The sequence below is a fragment of the Crocuta crocuta genome, unplaced genomic scaffold (genome assembly GCF_008692635.1).
Source record: "Crocuta crocuta isolate KB4526 unplaced genomic scaffold, BGI_CrCroc_1.0 scaffold327, whole genome shotgun sequence".
NCBI lineage: Eukaryota > Metazoa > Chordata > Mammalia > Carnivora > Hyaenidae > Crocuta > Crocuta crocuta.
In genome coordinates this window covers 386210-399925 of record NW_027529176.1, presented here as the reverse complement: position 1 = coordinate 399925, position 13716 = coordinate 386210, and the positions used below count along the sequence as shown (strand labels likewise).

The 13716-nt window shown below is 64.4% G+C and overlaps 2 protein-coding genes across 8 annotated transcripts in view; both read left to right on the top strand.

The window, feature by feature from the left end:
- The window catches only part of PPP1R16A (protein phosphatase 1 regulatory subunit 16A), a 36120-nt gene extending 26400 nt beyond the window's left edge, over nucleotides 1-9720 (top strand). For 6 of the 7 annotated variants that reach the window (XM_077758200.1, XM_077758198.1, XM_077758203.1 and 3 more), the window contains 10 exons: nucleotides 4031-5071; nucleotides 6196-6266; nucleotides 6345-6490; nucleotides 7644-7747; nucleotides 7821-7945; nucleotides 8034-8159; nucleotides 8258-8333; nucleotides 8406-8535; nucleotides 8684-8849; nucleotides 9083-9720. In XM_077758200.1, the coding sequence (XP_077614326.1) occupies nucleotides 4807-5071; nucleotides 6196-6266; nucleotides 6345-6490; nucleotides 7644-7747; nucleotides 7821-7945; nucleotides 8034-8159; nucleotides 8258-8333; nucleotides 8406-8535; nucleotides 8684-8849; nucleotides 9083-9457 (1584 nt within the window). In that variant the 5' untranslated portion in view covers nucleotides 4031-4806 and the 3' untranslated portion in view covers nucleotides 9458-9720. The remainder of the gene's footprint in view (nucleotides 1-4030; nucleotides 5072-6195; nucleotides 6267-6344; nucleotides 6491-7643; nucleotides 7748-7820; nucleotides 7946-8033; nucleotides 8160-8257; nucleotides 8334-8405; nucleotides 8536-8683; nucleotides 8850-9082) is intronic. The other variant, XM_077758205.1, reaches the window with a different exon arrangement.
- An 862-nt stretch (nucleotides 9721-10582) lies between these two features.
- GPT (glutamic--pyruvic transaminase) overlaps nucleotides 10583-13716 on the top strand; it is a 3792-nt gene continuing 658 nt past the window's right edge. The window contains 10 exon segments of the mRNA XM_077758113.1: nucleotides 10583-11315; nucleotides 11776-11941; nucleotides 12073-12162; nucleotides 12242-12350; nucleotides 12537-12670; nucleotides 12796-13027; nucleotides 13030-13135; nucleotides 13137-13232; nucleotides 13332-13506; nucleotides 13590-13711. Coding sequence (XP_077614239.1) covers nucleotides 11134-11315; nucleotides 11776-11941; nucleotides 12073-12162; nucleotides 12242-12350; nucleotides 12537-12670; nucleotides 12796-13027; nucleotides 13030-13135; nucleotides 13137-13232; nucleotides 13332-13506; nucleotides 13590-13711 — 1412 coding nt within the window. The 5' untranslated portion in view covers nucleotides 10583-11133.

Sequence of the window (13716 nt, the reverse complement as noted above, 5' to 3'; positions counted from 1 at the left end):
GGCCAGCTGACCATCTGTTTTCTGGTTTTGTAGGGTTTTTTTTTTTAAGTTTATTTTGAGAGAGAGTGTGCGCAAGAGCGGGAGAGGGGCAGAGAGAGACAATTACAAGCCGGCTCTGAGTCGTCAGCACGGAGCCCAATGCGGGACTCGAGCTCACCAGCTGTGAGATCATGACCTAAGCCCAAGTGAAGAGTTGGGTGCCTGACCAGCTGAGCCCCCAGGGACCCCCGGAGGTTTTGCTTTGATTTGCTTTGTTTGCAGACATTTTGAAGATCTAGTGCAACTGGATTTATCGGTTTTCTTTTTTTGTTTTTGGGTTTTGTGTCCAGTTTAGAAAGGCTTTCCCCTTTGCTGGGATCACACACATGCTCTTCCATTCTTCCTTCTTGTACTCCCGTGGCTTTCCTTTCCCTTAGGCTGTGTCTCTGATGCGTCTGGAGTTGATTTTGGTGTGAGGAGAGAGGTGGGTCCTGCCCTCCGTGGCTGCGTGTTGAAGCAGCTCCCCCCCGCCCCCCGTTAGCGCTGTGTGGCCCTCCCGGTCCTCCCACGCGCATCTCTGCCAACCCCTCGCTCCTGGACGCTCTGTCCTGCGCTGCCTGGTGCTGGTTCTCCCCGGACACTGCTCACACCCACTCCTCGGGCCCTCCCTCCTCCGCGTGCCCCTCATGGGCCCTGCCCCTGCATCTGACAACCCGTCCCACGCTCACCCGGGTCTTCTCCCGTCCAGTCCCTCCTGGGCAAGTGTGCGGGTCCTGGGGGCTCTTCTGCGAAGCCCCCCCTCACCCCCATCTGATCACATGACTTCTTTCTGTGCCAGCTCCTGTGGCTCCTGCAGCCTGTGGGCTGAGGCCGCTCCTCAGCTGGGGACAGAGATGCCCCCGGGGCAGACTGTGCCAGGTGCTGTCCCTACCCGGGCTGACCTGAGCACTAGCAGGGGCGCTCACACCTGCTCTCCCGAAACAGAGGAACGGAGCACTTCAGGTGCTTGGGAGCCGTTTACCTCGCGTGGCTCAAAAGTCCAACAGAAATGACCCAAAGTGCACGTCTAACCCTCTGCACCCCCCGTGACCACTTTCAGTCGTTTTTTTGTGTGTCTTTCTTGTTTCTTACATACATATAAATATATTTTTATTTTATTCATTTTTTACATAAAAGGTACCGTATTGTGTACAGGTTCTGTGCCTTTTTTCTTCACTGAACAAACACTATTTCTTAGCGACCTCTCCACGATGGGGCACAGGAAGCTTCTTCCCAAACCCCTCTGGCTCTTGTTTAATTAGACCCTTTGATAGACAGGTAGGTCATTTCCAGTGTTTTCTGTCATAAAGGCTGTTGCAGCAGGGGCCTGGCCAGATTGCTGGTGAGCACTCCTTGGGGGACGGCTGCTCTGCTCATTCAGCGTCCCGCACCCGCCCATCTGGGCGTCAGTGAGGAGCCAGCTCCCGGCCGCTGGGCCCGAGCAGCCCCGCTGCGGGGCTGGGCCTCCTCCCGAGAGCTCCCCGAGACGGCTTCCTTCTCGCGGGCGTCTGGGCCTTACTGACCCACGTCCTGCTCCTCTGCGGGGGCGGGGCTGTCTTCAGTCCCCTCTTGGCCCCTTGGCCCCCTCCCCGGCGCAGAGCCGAGTGGAGCCAGGGGGGTGGGAGTGAAGAGAGCTTGCTGAGTGACCAGAGCACGCACACCAGCCATGTGCCGTCGTGAGGAGCGCCCTGCTCTCCCTCGAGGTGGGCTGGGAAGCCTCTTGAGAGCCTGGTGCTCTTATGGTTTAGGTGTTTCCCTGACTGGACGGTGTAGGCCCGTGGGGCCCCTCGGGCTGAGCATGTCCACTCCTTAGCTGCACGGAGCTGTGCCAGGCCTGGTTCCCTCAGCCCTTTCTGGACACTGACCAAGGGCCCGCTTTATAGGTGCCTGCACGTGGCTAAGGTGATGGACAGGGAGTGAGCCCCCAACAAGCTTGTCCTCGGGTGGAAGAGACAGGCTGGACTAAGAGTGCCCTAGTGTCTGGTGTCCAGTGTCCAGCACCCAGACTCCGCTGGCCCAGGAAGCTGCTTCATTTGTAGATAATGCCACAAATAAAACCAGTTCTTTTGAGTGTAAGCTATTGGAAGCCAGACACAACTTCACATGTGGAGGATGGGAAGCCCCCAAAACCAGAGGGAAGGCAGGTGGGCAGGCTTGGGCCTGATGCAGCCTGGGCTCCTCCAGCCCCCACTCCTGATCTCTTCCCCTCTCTGAACAAGGCCATGGGTGAGTAAAGCCACCGTCTCTAATCCTCACACAGATGCTGAGAGGAGTGAAGGGGTGGAGTGGTCAGCGGGGGACTCTGGGTGTAGGCATGGCCTCAGTTTCCTTGTGTAGCAAATGGGGAAAATGACATGGGCCTACTGGAGGGCTGTGGGGGTGGGTGTGGCAAGGCTGCGGAGACTCTCAGGCCAGCGTGGGTCCATTCATGCTGGGCTAGGCTCTGGGTCCCGTGCCTTCAGCACAGTCTTTGGGGATGGCACAGTGGTGCGGGCTGAGGGGTGCCCCATCTCAGTCCCACACTCTTGTGCGGCTTACCTGGGCACAGAGCTGAGACCTGGAAAAAAATCACCCAGATTATCACTGACATTCCAGGGAGATGTTGGGGACGATTTGTAGACAAGGCAGGAGAGGCCTTGCTCACCACCACCCCTATGCCCTGGGTGTGGGTGTGGCCTAGTGGCTATTCTGTGAGACTCCCGGAGCCATCCTGGCCTTGGGGGCTCAGCTGAGGGTCAACTCTTCTACTTGTGGTGGCTGTTCCTGGACTGTGGCTGGGAGCCAGAAAGCACAGGGCTGAGCCTGGGGGGACCAGGCTGGGCACTGTGTCAACCCTTTGAGGGAGACTGTCCTGGGATCCAGCACCCACTGCGGTGTTTCCCGGGACTCCCGGGCTCACCTTAGGGTCACTTGGGGCTCCGAGGAGGTAGTCTTCAGCCTGAGGACCTGCCTGAGGAGACAGAGACTGCCCTCGGGCATCTAACAGCCAAGAGTGCTGCTAGAGGGCCCCCACACACCCAGGACTTCAGGAGGCTGGGCCACCAGAGTTGGTGGCTGGGGGTCTGTGTAAGCTGCCAGGGTTCTTCCGTTGTGACTTGGTTGGGGGAAGGGGGTGCTCTCCAGATGCTGCTCCGTGATGAGTTCTCATGGGTGGTCTTCAGAATGAATAAGCCAGAAGACGTGTATTCAGTTTGAACAGCTAGTTGCTCCTCTTGGCTTTCTGTAGGACATGGGCGTCAGCATCTCTTCGTGTCTATGGCGTGATGGCATGTTGACGCCTTCTAAATCTTGCTGAACTTAGCAGCCGGGTGGTGGCTCTGGGACTGGTGCCTGTCCTCGGCTTTGAAAAGTGACAGTGGCCCCTGCAGCCCTGTGAGGCCTGTAGGGGGCCCTTCCTTGCGGGTGGGGCATCATCACACCCTCTGTGGGCCCTCCCCTGCCTTGCTCCTTGATGATGGTCTCTGGGGTGCGCTCTTCAGGTCAGCTTCCCTGGAAGGCCCAGAGAGGTAAAGGTCACACCGTGTGGCCAAGTGTGTGTGGGGATGGCCTGCTTCCTTGGGGGGGGGGGGAGGCATGAGGGGAGAGGGCTGTGAGTGGCCAGGAGGGAAGGAGAATCTCAAAGAGGACGGGTGCTCTCCCTTGTTTGTAGCCTGCATAGCCTTCAGGACCTTCCAGGAGAGCTCAAGGAGAAGGTGACCTTGTGCAGTCCAGCCTGGGACAGATAGGTCAGCATGGCCATGGGGACCAGAGCATGGGGCCTTGAGAGACTTGCGGAGAACAACTCCCTGGAGGGGCAGCCTTGTGGGGAAGACCCGTCCTGGCTGCTAGCACAGCCCTCCTTGCTCTCTACGCTCAGCTGCGCTGCCCTTTCTGGGAACTCTGAGTGAGCCCCCCGCCAGGAATGCTGTCGTGCGCCGCCGGCTGGGACAGGGCAGGGCTAGTGCTCTTCCCTGCTGGCCTGCCCCGCCTGGAGCTGGCCTTGATGTGTTTGTTTCCTGTTCCTCCTCCACAGGCTGGTGGATGCCACCTGCTGCCTGCCTTCTGATCTACTGCTCTTCTGAAAGGAGGCTCTTCTAAAGATGTAGTCACCAGGCCTGCTGTGCCCTCGGTGCCCTGGCTGCTTACAGTCTCAATCCTGGGCACTGGTGCCCGAGACCCCAGGACTCTGAGGGCGCGCCCTGCCCTGGCCTCTCTGTGGCCGTGGGGCCCGCCCTCTGGCCCCACCTCCCTGTTGGCACTAACTACTGACCCTGGAAGACCAAAAGGGGAGGGGAGGGAAGGCCAGGTCATGACTGCTCCCAGCCCCCACCCAGGCTCCTGAGGCCTGGAAGGTGAGGGGGCTTCTGGAACTCCTAGGGGCCTCTGCTCATTGGCCCTGCCCTCCCTTCACCCTCATCGAAGTGCCAGGACGCTGCAACTCTGTTATCTAGGTAATTAGCTTCAGACCCTGGACCGAGGCTGGCCAGGTCCTGGGCTGCTTCCTACAGGCTGTGCACCCTGACCCCAAGAGGCAGGTGAGGCCCTGCCCGTCGAGCAGCCGAGGCGCCAGGGCTCTGGAGAGGCAGGCTGCAGGTGCCCTCCCACCCTGCCCTTTCTGCCTGGGCCTGGTCACGGTGTGGGGCCTTGTGACCCAGCCTTGCCAGGGGCAGAGGGCACCACTGAGCTTTGGGGAGGGGATGCCCCCCAGGGTGCCAGTCCAGCCCGCTGCCCCGCCCCGCAGGCCCAGTCTGGCCCCGGTGCTCCTCCATCTGGTGCCCCGAGCAGCCCCCCGGGCGGGCGGCCCCCGTCATGGCCGAGCACCTGGAGCTGCTGGCAGAGATGCCCCTAGTGGGCAGGATGAGCACGCAGGAGCGGCTGAAGCACGCCCAGAAGCGCCGTGCCCAGCAGGTGAAGATGTGGGCCCAGGCTGAGAAGGAGGCCCAGGGCAAGAAGGGCCTTCCGGAGCGGCCTCGGCCCTGGGAGGAGGCAGCCAGCGGCAGGCCACAGAGGCGGGTCCTCTTCCCGCCCAGCGTCACGCTTCTGGAGGCTGCTGCCCGAAATGACCTGGAGGAAGGTGAGTGTAGCTGAGCCTGAGGGCAGGCCCTGTGCCCCGCAGCCCCGGAGAGAGCTGAGGGGGCGTCCTGCGGGGCCTGGGGCTGGCCTGCCTTCCTCGTCGCCTGCTCCAAGTGGTCGGCCACCGAGGCTCGCCAGTGATGGGGCAGCGCACCGGCGTGCTGCTGCAGGGGTGAGGCTGATGGGATTGGACAGGGGCTCTGGGGAGCCCACAGGAGCCTGGAGCGATGCCCAGGGCCTGGCTTAGGCGGGCCGGGAGTGGCTTGTCTTCACGGCCTCTGGCCGCTGACCAGGAGAGGTCCTCTGTCTCCACCCTTGTAAAGGAGGACGGCTCAGCAGGTCAGAGTGCGGGGCAGGGTCCCCACTGACACCCGCCTCGGCCCTGCCCATGGCGTCTTCCTCCCCGTCAGGGCCTCCCTGGTTAGATGGCAGGCCCGAGCTTTTCGGCAGGCTCCTCACTCCTCCCCTGCACCCTGTTGCTCACAGCCCTTCTGCTCTCCCTGAGGGGCTCCTAAAGGCTTGTCCTGCCTTCCTCCAGGGCAGAGGGCAAGGAGAGGCGGGCAGTACCTCAAGGCAGGGGAGGCAGAGGAGGGCGTGGTGGGTGTGCCACCGGCCCAGGCTCAGGGAACTGTGGGAAGGAGGTGTGTCTGGGAGGGTCAGGCCAGCAGGGAGGTCCTGGATGACCTTGGTGATGGGCTGCGTCCCAGATGGGACCACTAAATGAGGACGGGGACCAGCTCTGCTGAGGGACACCCTGGAGGGGGTGGGCCCGGATGCCTGGGACCCACACTGCAGGCTGCAGCTGGGCAGGGTGCCCGCTCTCACACGGGAGCCTGAGGGCCCAAGCGCCCTGAATCAGGAGGGGTGTATCCCACTGGATCCTGGGAGCAGAGGGCTGCAGTGTGTGCCCACCTGGGGGCGACGGCCAGGGCCCCGACCCTTGAGCCCTCAGCCTGAGCTCGGTGTCCCTCTTGCCACCCACACCTCTGTCTTCCTCACCACCCTCTGCTCCCGACTGCGGCACAGCCGTCAGCCCAGGCATCCAGTACCTGGACTAAACCATGTTAGCTGGGCAGGACCCCTAGCCCTGTGTCCTGACCATGCTTCCTGCCCCCCTTCTCACAGTCCGCCAGTTCCTCGAGAGTGGGGTCAGCCCTGACCTGGCCAATGAGGATGGCCTGACGGCCCTGCACCAGGTCAGCCACGCTGAGGGTGGGATGGGAGGGGAAGGGGCACTGGCCGGGGCTCTGGCACTCAGGCCGTGTGGTTCCTAGAGCTGCATCGATGACTTCCGGGAGATGGTGCAGCAGCTCCTGGACGCCGGGGCCAAGGTCAATGCCCGTGACAGCGAAAGCTGGACACCCCTGCATGCTGCGGCCACCTGTGGCCACCTGCACCTGGCAGAGCTGCTCATTGCCCGGTAGGTACCGCTGGGGTGGCCAGAGTCGGGGAGGGGCCGCATCTGGGCCAGGGAGGCAGGGCCTTCCCTGCAGACAGTAGTTCATCCTGAGACCCAAGCCTGTTGTCTCCTCCGCAGGAAGCATGCTCGGCCCTTGGCCTCTTGTGTCCCCCTCGGGCTTGCTTACCCTGACTTCGTGCTGGTGTGGAGATCAGGGCCTGGGCTGAGGCTGCAGACTCTGCGACACCAAGGGGACAAGCATGTGCTCGGGGCAGTGTTGTTGTCTGCCCGCCAGGCTGTCAGCCTGGGCACATCCCCCTGCCACGCATTCTTAGGGGTTTGGGAATTCCTTGGGGGCAGGCCTTGGCCTCTAGGTCTGGTCGTCCCTGGGGTCTTCCCAGAGAAATGCCACTCTGGGCAAAATGATGCGGGTGGCAATGGCAAGGACAGAGGCGGGGCCTTCAACGAGGAGGTCGGAGCAGGGCAGAGCGGCTTCGGACAGAGGCCTTGGTAAATAGGAAGGGGGGTCTGCTTCACCAGGATCCAGGAGGCCCCCCACGCACATGGCCCCTCAACTCTGAGCCCTGTGGTAGGACAGATGTTCAGGGGCTCAGGCTGTCCTCGGAGTGGTGCGGGTGCTGGCGGTGGGTGTGTGGGCGGTGGCAGGCTCTCCCCTCCACACACAGATGCCTCAGAGCAGGAGGGGGGGGTGCACACAGACAGCCCCCACCCCTGCTCTGCTCCTCTCCACAGTGAGCACCCACCTTTGTGTTCCGGGCTCGCCTTCAGCTCCCTGTGTTTCCCGGGGTCACATTCTGGCCTGAGCCCTGTCCCTGCGGTTTTCTCTGTCACCCGGGCTCTCATCCCTGTGTCTTTTGCTCCCCGAGGCTCCTCGAGCCCTGGCAGTTCCTCCTGGTCGGTGGACCCACTGTGTAGGTGGACAGTGGCAGATGGGTAGAACCCGGGGGATGGCCTGCCCGGCTTGAGTCTGGGATCCAGAGCTGAGGGACAGCTAGATGGTCCCAGGGGCACCGGGGGCCCAGGCCTTCCTCTACATTCGACCCACACTGTCCTGGAGAGCAGCCCCAGGCCAAGGGCCTCTGCAGAGGGCAGGCCTGAGGCCTCCGTGGAGGAGAAGCATTGTGACCAGAGCCCTTGCCCACGCTCCTTGCAGTGGCGCCGACCTTCTGGCCGTCAACACCGATGGGAACATGCCGTATGACCTGTGTGAGGATGAGCGGACGCTGGACTGCCTTGAGACGGCCATGGCTGACCGCGGTGAGTGCGGCCCCGCCCGCCCGCCAGGGTGCACGGGCACCCTGGTGCCCGCTCTGAGCCTGCTGCCTTGCAGGCATTACCCAGGACGGCATCGAGGAAGCCCGGGCCTTGCCGGAGCTGCACATGCTGGATGACATCCGAAGCCTGCTGCAGGCAGGGGCCAACATTGATGCCCCCCAGGACCACGGGGCCACGCTGGTGATGATGGGGCCACGTGGGTTGCAGGTCGGGAGGTTGCTGCTGGAGGGGCGTGGCAGGGACTCAGGGCTGAGCGATGTGCCTGCAGCTCCACATCGCTGCTGCTAACGGGTTCAGTGAGGCGGCCACCCTGCTGCTGCAGCACCGAGCCAGCCTGAGCGCCAAGGACCAGGACGGCTGGGAGCCGCTGCATGCGGCCGCCTACTGGGGCCAGGTGAGCGCCGGGTCTGGGGGGGGAGGGGGGGCAGCTGGGCCTGGGCTGGTGGCTCCTGGCTCTGAGGCCTTCAGCATCCTGGGCTCGCCGGCCCTCAGGTGCACCTGGTGGAGCTGCTCGTGGCACACGGGGCCGACCTGAACGGGAAGTCTCTGATGGATGAGACACCTCTCGGTGAGCCGGGGCTGCCTCCGCCAGCTGTAGAGGGTGGGTGAAAGGGCACCGGTGACACCCACTTCTCCTCAGACGTGTGCGGGGACGAGGAGGTGCGGACCAAGCTGCTGGAGCTGAAGCACAAGCACGACGCGCTCCTGCGCGCCCAAGGCCGCCAGCGCTCTCTGCTGCGCCGCCGCACTTCAAGCGCGGGCAGCCGGGGGTGAGCACCCGCAGTTGACCCCGGTGTCCTACCCCCTGCTGGCAGCCCCCCCGCCCCCGCCCCTGCTCCCCCGACAGTGCTCAGGTGCCAGTTGGAGCTCCGGGCAGTCTGCGGGGCACGTGACATCCTTTTCCCGACCACCCCCCAGGAAGGTGGTGAGGAGGGTGAGCCTGACCCAGCGCACCAGCCTCTACCGCAGGGAGCACGCCCAGGAGGCCATCGTGTGGCAACAGCCCCCGCCTACCAGCCCAGAGCCACCCGAGGAGGATGAAGACGGCCAGACAGACGCAGAGCTGCAACCCACGTGCAGTGAGGTAAGCCGTGCGCCGTCCTCCTCCAGCAATGCCGGCCGTGGGCCCAGGCCCCGCCCTCTCTGGGTGGTGACATCCGTGCCTCTGGACTCGGTGGGAGCAGTGACCCTGTGTCCATAGCCTGGGCTGGTGCGCCACAGGGGGGCGGCTGCCCACTATGCACACTGGGGCCCAAGGCCACCGGAGGCCAGAGAAGGCCTTCCTGATGGCCTCTGGGGCCCATGCTTCCCCCACAGGAGGAGGAGCCCGAGTTGGCCAGGCCACACAATGGCCAAGTTGGAGGCACCCCAGGGCGACACCTGTACTCCAAACGGCTGGACCGGAGTGTCTCCTACCAGCTCAACCCCCTGGACAGCACGGCGCCAGACACCCTGGTCCGGGCCAAGGCCCACCACACCCTAGCGGAGCTGAAGCGCCAGCGAGCTGCCGCCAAGCTGCAGCGCCCCCCGCCTGAGGGGCCCGTGGCCCCGGAGCCTGGCCTGCCTGTGGACGCTGAGACCCCCCAGCCAGAGCGCAGCACCAGGGCTGGCGGAGATCCGCCCCTGCTTAAGCTTACTGCACCCTCAGAGGAGGCCCCCACGGAGAAGAGGCCGTGCTGCCTGCTCATGTGAGGGGCTGGCCCTGAGAGCGGCCAAGGTCCCGTCGCCTGGCCCAGCCAGGGGCTGCCTCCACTCCAGAGACCCCAGTGCATACCCGGTGCTGCTGTTGCGGGGGGTGGGGGGGGCGGCAGTCGGTGCAGGGCCCTCCCTGTCTCCTGCATCTAGGATGCCAGCATCTTCGCTCAGGGCTAAACCTGTGGCAGAAGCCATCCTGGGGGCTCCTGGCTGCAGAAACCTAGTTTCATCCTGTGACTTGATAAAGGGCTGTTTTGCCACCTGCCTTGTTGTGTGTGTCAGCCGGGCCGCTGTCCCGAGGGTGGGGAGCTGCTGTGTTGCTGGTCCTGGGTGTGCCCGTCCCTGTTCGGGGCCTGTAGGTGCTTGTGGCTGCCTGGCCCTGCGTGGGGGTGAGGCCCACGGCCACTGGGCGAGGAGCCTGGCCTGTGCTGCACCCTCCTCCTCACCTCCCGGCCTCCTGGAGGCTCCTCTGTAACTCTTTACTTCCCTGAGAGGAGCANTGTCCCTGCCAGAGGGGCAGGGATCCTGGCTCGGAAGGGCAGGGGGGTTTCCACAAGACTCTTGAGCCACCAGCCAGAGGGGAGAATCGGTACAAGGCCAGAGTCAGAAACCTCCCTGGGGGATGAGTCCCCTGTTCCTGGCCTGTAGCCCTGATCCCGGGACCTGGCCGCCAGCCTCTGCCTGGGCTGGCAAAGGGGGGCGGTGGTTGGCCGCCCAGATTCTGAGCCGACTGGGCATGATCTGTCAGGGTGACGGGGGCCCTTTAGGGGCCTCGAGTGGGAGCGCAGAGAGCACTCCCAGCTCCTCTGTCCATCCAAGGTGGGGAGCTTTGCATGGCCACCAGTGCTGGGTGACATGGGCTCAGGTCGCCTTCTCCTCTGCAGTGGATACTGACCGAGTCAGCCTGGTGTCTGCAGGGCCCTCCCTTTCCTTAGCATCAGTGGTTGGGGGGGTGTCCTCAGCCGGGCTGGGGGGGGGAGGCAGCGGGCAGGCTGCAGGTTAAATTTAGTGTGTGGGGTGGTGCTGCTGCCAAGGTCCACCTGCTAACACAGCTGCCACTTGGACCTTGCTGCCAGGGGCGGGAGGAGGCTGGCTCCACCGGGGCTGGGCCTAGAGGGGCAAGCTTGTGCACCGGGGGGCCAGGGTAGCACAGAGCCGAGAGGTGTGAGGAGAGACCCAGCTGGCTGTCTGGGGATCCTGTTCTTTCCTTTCGAGCCAGCAGGAGCTGAGGAGCCCAGGCTGACCTCAGGCCTGACCAGCTGCCCACAGCCCTTCTCAGAGGGCTGGCTCCTTGACCTTGTCAGATGTCAGCAGCTGGGGTAGCCACCCCTGGGCATGGCCTATCAGTTCCCTTCAGGGCCTGGGGAGGTGGGGCTCTGAGGGCCTATCACTGTTTGCTTCCCACTGTCTCTACCAATCAGGATTAACAGGGAAGGGGAGCTCAGGTTAACTTGCCTCTGGTGTGGACCCAAGGGCAGCTCTAGGCTGGGGCCTGGTTAAAGGGCAGGACAGCAACCAAGAGCAGAGGAGGTGTCCCAGGTGTCCGAGGGCCCTCCAAAGGCCCAGAGCTGCCCTGCCCCCTGCTCCAACACCGCAGCCCAGAGACTCTGGCCTCTACCAGCTGCTGATCTGGGACCAAGGTCCAACCACAGGGCTCTTGCACCCTATGGGCCATGGTTGCCAGCCCAGGAGGGGCCAGATGGAAGCCCGCACCTGAGCTTTCGCTCCCCTCCCCCGATAACCCCCAGGATTCTATAGGGGAGAATTCCGGCTCAGTTACCTGGGAGATAGGCCTGTTGGCCCAAGCAAAGATGGGGGGCCTGCGAGGGCTCAGCCTTGGCAGAGCCCTGGTGGGGTAAATCTCGAGAGGTCCCAGCTCCATCTCCCCTTGGGGTTTAGCCCTGTCCAGCCCTGCCAACCCCTCAGGGCACTCAGCACACCTCCCCCACTCTCCCAGGCCCAGTCCCTTAGGGCTTCTTGAACCTTCTGTCTGTCCCTACCCCCCATGTAGGTCTCCTGCTCCCCTGTCATGGGGACACTGGGCGGGCACTGGGCCCCGCCCCAAGCCCCGCCCGCCTCCTCATGCACTCCCTATGGCTCCCTGGGGCAGAACTGTGCCCAGACTGGTGGGGCGGGGCCCAGCGGCCCCAGCTCCTTCTTCAGCCTTTTCTGTCCCTTTCAGTGGGGCTAGCAGGCTGCGTTGAGGAGGGTGCCCTTTACCTTGAGTCCCCATACCCCGGCTCCCTCTTCCCAGCCACCCTTATCCCCACTTCTGAATCCTGCCACATCCTGACCTTCGTGCCTGGTCTGAGTAGGGTCATGGCCTTGAGGGCAGGTGACCACAGCCAGGTTGCAATGAACGGGCTGAAGGAGAAGGTGCTGACGCTGGACACCATGAACCCGTGTGTTCGGAAGGTGGAGTATGCAGTGCGAGGTCCCATCGTGCTGCGCGCGCTCGAGCTGGAGCAGGAGCTGCGTCAGGTATGGCTCGGCCCCACCGCTGCCCTCCAGGCTCCACCTGGGCGGCTGAGTCGGCCCCATTCCTTCCCCGAGTCACGTAGGACAAGGAGATGAAGGCCCCGTTCTCACTGCCTGTGCCCCCTCCCTTTTAGGGGGTAAAGAAGCCCTTCACTGAGGTCATTCGCGCCAACATCGGGGATGCACAGGCCATGGGGCAGAAGCCCATCACCTTCCTGCGACAGGTGAGGCCGGCTCGCCATTGCCCCGGCGCCCCTCCCCGATAGGCCCACGTGCTCCGGCCTCAGCATTCGCTCCTCCCAGGTCCTGGCCCTCTGCGTCCACCCTGATCTCCTGAACAGCCCACACTTCCCCGAGGACGCCAAGAGAAGGGCTGAGCGCATCTTGCAGGCGTGCGGGGGACACAGCCTGGGTAAGTGCCAGCGCCCCAACCAGCCAAAGACCCAGGGAGGAGCAGAAGCTGGAGGGAGGCTGTCCTGGGGGAGGGGTGGACCTGCCTGCCCGCCTGGAAGGGTTCCAGGCGGAGATCTTCGGGAGGGCTGCGAGGGGACCTCACGGGTCCACCCCCCTCCCCGTTCTGCCCCGCCTCCCGGCTCAGGGGCCTACAGCATCAGCTCAGGCATCCAGCTGATCCGGGAGGATGTGGCGCGGTACATCGAGCGGCGCGACGGAGGCATTCCCGCGGACCCCAATAACGTTTACCTGTCCACTGGTGCCAGCGACGCCATCGTGGTAGGCCAGGGCCAAGGCAGGACACCGGGGCTCTTTCTGNGTGGGGGGGGGGGGGGGCGGGGGGCAGGTGCGGTCCCTGACCTCACCAACCTTGCCTGCCCCTCCCCTCTCCATCCGGCCCGCAGACGGTGCTGAAGTTGTTGGTGGCGGGAGAGAGTCGCACGCGCACGGGTGTGCTCATCCCCATCCCTCAGTACCCGCTCTACTCGGCCGCGCTGGCCGAGCTCAACGCGGTGCAGGTGGACTACTACCTGGACGAGGAGCGCGCGTGGGCGCTCGACGTGGCCGAGCTGCGGCGCGCCCTCGCCCAGGCGCGAGACCGTTGCTGCCCTCGCGNCGGACACGCCGCCTCTCCCGCGCCCCAGGGCAGGTGCAAACCCGCGAGTGCATCGAGGCCGTGATTCGCTTTGCCTTCGAGGAGCGCCTCTTCCTGATGGCGGATGAGGTGCTGGCAGGGGCTCGCCTGNTCGTTCAAGAAAGTGCTCACGGAGATGGGGCCGCCTTACGCGGCGCAGCAGGAGCTCGCCTCCTTCCACTCGGTCTCCAAAGGCTACATGGGAGAGTGCGTGCAGGCCGGGCGGGCGGGGGTCGCGGCCTCCATCCTCGGCTGGCCTCCCCCCTCCCCGCCGACCCTGCCTCGACAACAGCCCTCGCCTCGCAGGTGCGGGTTCCGCGGCGGCTACGTGGAGGTGGTGAACATGGACCCCGCGGTGCAACAGCAGATGCAGAAGCTGATGAGCGTTCGGCTGTGCCCGCCCGTGCCGGGCCAGGTCCTGCTGGACGTGGTGGTCAGCCCGCCCGCACCCTCGGACCCCTCCTTCGCGCAGTTCCAGGCGGTGAGCGGGAAGGGCCCAGGGGGGCGGGGGCGGGGAGGGCGCTGCCCGTCCGAGCCTGATCGGCCCACCCTCCGCTGCCGCAGGAGAGACAGGCTGTGTTGGCCGAGCTGGCGGCGAAGGCCAAGCTCACGGAACAGGTTTTCAACGAGGCTCCAGGCATCCGCTGCAACCCGGTGCAGGGCGCCATGTACTCCTTCCCTCGCGTGCATC